The sequence below is a fragment of the Juglans regia genome, chromosome 5 (genome assembly GCF_001411555.2).
Source record: "Juglans regia cultivar Chandler chromosome 5, Walnut 2.0, whole genome shotgun sequence".
Taxonomy (NCBI): domain Eukaryota; kingdom Viridiplantae; phylum Streptophyta; class Magnoliopsida; order Fagales; family Juglandaceae; genus Juglans; species Juglans regia.
The window spans coordinates 232412-238101 of NC_049905.1; the positions used below are offsets into that span (position 1 = coordinate 232412).

Genomic DNA, 5690 nt, shown 5'->3' on the forward strand with positions numbered 1-5690 from the left:
AGTACACTGCCAACGCTGGCTTTAAAAGATGGAGATATAAAACTACTATCAAATCATCTCTATCCAGCATGGAGGAAATAATAATGATAATGAAGATTTGGACCCGTCACAACCAAACCATTGACGAGGAAGATGATGACGACGGTGATGGGTTTTTGAGTGTGCCGAGGGACAAAACCAAAGACTTGGAAACCAAGCATCAAAATTCTCAACCGACCAGCCAAAAAGCAAAGCCATGGAAGTCCTACCACATGCCCCACACATCACTATCCAAATTCATTAATTCTGCAGACGACCATTTACTTTCTCAGCCCCATTCCGAAAAAGACCCACCAACCCATGAGCCATGGGCATCAAACAAGGGTGTACAGGTTGCCCCCACAGTCCACTTCTCTTTTACTTTATGGGTACGAAAGTTCATCCGGTCCCTTGTTCGCTGATCTTCTCCAGAAAGATTGAAACAATCCAAACATACATATATTCATTCACCTAATCCCCCCCCATACGCTGGTAGGAACCCATTTTTAGGGAGATAATTCAACTAGGAGGCCCGACGGCCGGATTCCCCCCCATAATAATCTCTACAAACTCAAAATAATGGAGGGAGACACAAACAAGGATTAAAAATATATCTGCACAGCCATTACAGGGAACAAAATAATAATAATAATAATTATCACATAACAACTTTAGTTCAGTTCTTCATCATCGAATAAACATATCGCCTCCCTCTTTTCTGCGACACTACCTAACCACCAACAAAAAGGAAACAAAGCTAATGTTTCCGTCGCAATTTGGCATGCTTCCTTTAAAGAGATATATTAAAGATGAATAGATAAAAAATAAATAAAGAAAAATATAAAGTTCTGCAAAAACACTAACCCTAGAAACAGATATACTTTAGAGAGATACCTAACCAGGACTTGGGTTTCTTTAATATTAGCCCAAAGTTAGGCTTCCTTCTCTCCAGACTTCTGCTTTTAAACAACAAATAGGTAAAAAAATTGAATCATGTCCCTTAACCTTTATCCAGCCATTCTTTGCTCTTAGGCCTTAACCACCAATTTCCAACTTCACTAATGTCAACTTCTCCAGTTGACCTTCACCATCAAAAAGTAGCCCACAAAAAAATTTTATGTACCTTCCGAAATCTTTTAACCTATCTCAATAAGTAAAAAATAATTCACTTTCTTTAAACTACGAGCTGATCAAGCTGCATCTGCTCAAGCCAAGCTCCTAAAACAGAATGATCAGTTGATTCACTTTGAGAATTAGAATTCAAACCTTCACCGGATGCTGCAGCCCTTGAGACTGGAACTGCAAAATTCTCTTCCGTCATCTCAGTTGGTGACTCCTTAACTAATGATTGGACCCATGACAAATCAGGCTCCTCCCCATTGTTAGCAAGCTCAAACGATGATGATCTCCTTAGTCGCCCCACTTCATCTCTATTAACCAAAAAATCCAATTTTCCATTTGGGGATGATCCCCAGTTTGCCCAAGAATCCGCAGGAGAACCAACAATGGAGGCATGGTTATTGCTTCCAAGATCCCTCGAGCTGAGGCTGCGCAGCTGCTGATGCTGCTTCTCACGCTGAGCAAATGCAGAGAGATGAGAACCCATTGGGGAGATTGGCTCCACATTTCTTGGAGACATCCTTCCTGGGGATGGGATACCAAATGAAGCCTGTAAAAAAGGGTGATCGACATTTTTTGGGGAGAAAACATTTGTGTTGATGGGCGATAACATGCCCTGCTGCTGTTGGAATTGATTAAGAACAGCAGATTTGTGAGTAGGAGAAAAAACAGCAGAAGCTGCAGCATCAGAATACCGGGGGGACAGAGAGATCTCAGCAGAAAATAGCTCTTCAAGGTTTGAAGGTGTTAGTGTCTTGGATCGACCTGGACGGTTAGCAGAGACATTATTTGACCAGGACTGTGAAAAACAAGTCAGGTCATTTAAAGGATGTTGCCGGGCATCAAAATCCAGCATCACATTCATATCATCAGGCAGAATGTCTCGAGCACTAAGGGAAGATCTCAAGCGACTGGATTGAAGGTTGCTTCCTGGAAGATTAAGGGTTGGTACATTTGGATGGGGCCACGCCATAACTGAGTGTGAAATGCCATTATTTGCAGATGGAGACATAGGTTGAGCAAATGGAGAAGGCGACATGGCAGATATTGATGATGGAGACCCCGGTAAAAGGCTCATTGCAGCAGCCATGTCCATGACACTATGAGCAGAGGCAGACGTGCGGGGAGATGGGACAGCAGATCCAGTGGATACATACAATGGACGGAGCTCCTCAGCTGTGTGAGCAAAAAAACAGACCCGTCTATTGCAGCCGGTACCATCCTTGCACAGCCGGGTCCGGTATTGAGCCGGGTGCAGCCAGCACTCAAAAACTCCATGAGCATATTCACACATATCAGCACGCCTACAAGCGCCCTTCCGGAAATCAGGGCAAGGGACACAGCTATAATGGTACTTCCTTGGGTCTCTTCTCCGAGCATTTTCTCCAGGGTGCACAAAAGGGCACTCAGTCCAGTCATGTGAGTAAGCTCGAGAACAAGGGCGAACCTTGAATGAAAACATGCGAAATTCATCCGTCGCATAGATACTATTTTTAATGTCAGGGAGTGACGGATCCACAGGGTACTCTTTCTTCTCCAATGCAGAACTAACAGTTGTTTCATAAAACTTTGAAGCCATTGGAGAAGATACCATCCCTGAAGGAGAAGATGGCAATACGTTTTCTGGGGATGACGAAAGGGCTGGTGAGTCAGAACAAGAGGAACTACTAGATACTTGTAGATTGCGCTCACAAACAGAGCCAACAGAAGCACTGTTAGAAAGGAGTTCTTCAAGAGCCACTCTCATGCTCTGCAACATTGGAGGAACAACAACAACATCGATTGGGCGGAGGCCATTGGAATCAGTATGATTTGGATTGGCACCCATTAATAAAAGCATCTTAACAACATTAACTGCGTTAACTGATCCACCAGAAGCAGCACAGTGAAGAGCAGTGGTTTTATCTTGGCCACACGAGAAATTTACATCCGCCACAGAATGCGATATTATAAATTTAACAACATCAACACTGCCATAGGTAGCAGCAACCATTAATGGAGTTCTATGTTCGAGAACAATCTGCTTTGAGCCTTTCTGGCGTACATACCAGAGTCCAGCCTCATCAATTGAAGCATCCATCTCTGCATATCGCTTAAAGCCTTCAACATCATTATTAGCAGCAAGATCAAGTAAGCTGAAAAGAGAATCTTCAGTTTGAGCAGCTAGGTTATTCATTTCTTTGGTGTTAGATGTGGTCTCTACAGTTATCCCAGATGGAGTGGATGACGATTTAGATTGCTCCGGGCCACTGCACATGCTTCAATTAGCTGGAACATGGCATCCAAATAGGAAAAAAACTGTATTAGAATTCATTTAACTGAAAGGACAATATCAAACCTAAAGAAAACATATTGGAAATGGATGCACGTCCATATCCATATCTTGTGTCTAACAATGTAGCAGAAAATTTTCAGGCCTCCTGATTGAAAGAAGACAACAAATAAATCAAATCAACTGACCCAATTGTTCCTCATTTCTAGGAGTAGCGCAGAAAATTTCATATTTTCTTTTCCTTCCTAAGATTGCCCCAGAAAAAAAATAAATAAAACTTTAAGAGAATGGAAAAAACTACTGGAATTGTATTCCTCGGTGAAATTGCAAGTTACAAGTTCAATGAGTCACAATCTCTGGACTGAGCCAACAAAGACCTAAGCAAATTATATATTTTCCACACAAAAAAAACATTACCTTGTTTTCCTTTCCGAAATTTTCCCAGGCAAAAAGAGCAATGGAAAACTAACAGAAACATGGAAAGCTATCAATCAATTCTCAGAGTCCATAAACTCATGAAGGGGAAAAAGTGGAAATTGGTAATCGTGCAATACCCAAACTCATACGAGAACCTACAAATAGCTCTCGAATCATAACTAATTTAAAACACATCTACTTATGAAGTAAAGTTAGCAAAGAAACAATTATTCACCAAATTATATTCCTTAAACTCAAGAATTTAGTAGATAGCCCTTACCAGGAGCAGAAACCCGAGCAAAAAATCAACAACGAATCTTACAGTTCAGGTCATGCATTAGATCTGCGGTAATCTACCGTCATCTAGATTTAGATCTATTATAGCAATGGTCCTCTGGAAAAAGAGAACACATAATCGTACTTGTTCTTCTCAAACAAAAACGAAGATCTTCCTAATATCACGAGAAAGAATATAAATAGAAACTCATACTCTCTTAAAAAAACGTAATATTTTTCCAAGAGAGAGAAAAAAAAAATCAGACAAAAAATGAAGAATTTGTAAATCACTCAAATACATGATTCATTCCGCTCCAAAATCACCGAATGTTGGAGGAAAATTTTTTCGAAAAAGTGTATACTTTCGGACTAAAAAGTAAAATTCAACTTCCAGGTTTTCCCGACTTCTAATCAAGCGGACTCAAGTTAAAACTTTATATTACAGTCGGTCGAAACAATAAAAATTAAACATTCCAGATAATTTTTCCTCTTTTCCTCCATTTTTGTCCACCTTTCCCGGAAACCAAACAAAGAAAGCAATTCAAGATCAGACGAAAAAACACCTTCACACAATCACTTAAAAATGCATAGAATTCAAAATCAGAGACAGCGACTTGGATTGACTACAAGTGCTTGAACTATTCCAGTAAAACAAGAAAATTACCAACGAATACTGAAGACCAATGAATGACAGAACTCACAAATATCCCTATGTAAAATACTGTATATTGGAAATAAATTCCCTTCGAAGCAAACAGAGGCAGATAAAAATTCCAAACACGAAGCGCTGTAGAATATAAAACTCACCGATTATCAGTACGGGATCAAAGTTAAACAAAAGATCTAGAGGGGTAAATGAGCTAGAAGCACGGCTCGCTCATCGATGAAGCGGCGAAACTGTCTGGAAGAGAGAACAATACAACAACAACAGCGAAGAAGAAGATAAGGAAGAGCGACAAATTGTAGCTTCCATTTCTATCAACAATAAATAGTGTCGAAGAAACAAAGGAGAATGGGAGAGAATCGGGGAGAGAAAAGAAAGTGAAATGGAAATGGACGAAATAAAGAGAAAATTGGGGCGAACGAGGTGGGGGATATAGGACAGGGACGAGCGATGAAATGAAATGGCATTGAAATGCACGAGAGATGAAGTCCAAGTTTGAAGTGGGGGAGGGGAACGGGTGACTGATTGGGCCGGTGGGAGGGAAAAGGGGACAGACTTGCAGAGGAGGCAGACGGTGTTAGTGGAGGAGAGTGGGTGACCGGTGGAGTAGGTGGACAGTGGAGTGGACGTGTTGGAGATGGAGTAAAATAGATTGGAATTGGGGGGGTTTGGAGTCCACAAATGATAAGCTGCGACGTGTTATTTATATTATATAATAAATCAGTTATAATGCATTTGACGAATTTGTGCAAAGGAAGACCGCCTCGTTCCTAGATGAGATACGATTAAAATTAAAAATTAAAAATTAAAAATTAAATAAAATATTATTAAAATATATTTTTTTAATATTATTATAATTTTAAATTTTAAAAAAATTAAATTATTTATAAACTCACATTAACTCATCTTATCTTAATTATTATA

The 5690-nt window shown here is 40.0% G+C and overlaps 1 protein-coding gene across 1 annotated transcript; it reads right to left on the bottom strand.

Moving 5' to 3' along the window:
* Positions 1 to 655: 655 nt before the first annotated feature.
* Positions 656 to 5228, bottom strand: LOC108988076 (zinc finger CCCH domain-containing protein 30-like). The gene is made up of 2 exons (XM_018961183.2): positions 4910 to 5228; positions 656 to 3405 (listed from the first exon to the last, which is right to left on the bottom strand). The coding sequence occupies exon 2, from the start codon at positions 3392 to 3394 to the stop codon at positions 1193 to 1195; it is 2202 nt and encodes a 733-aa protein (XP_018816728.1). The 5' UTR covers positions 3395 to 3405; positions 4910 to 5228; the 3' UTR covers positions 656 to 1192.
* Positions 5229 to 5690: the final 462 nt, after the last annotated feature.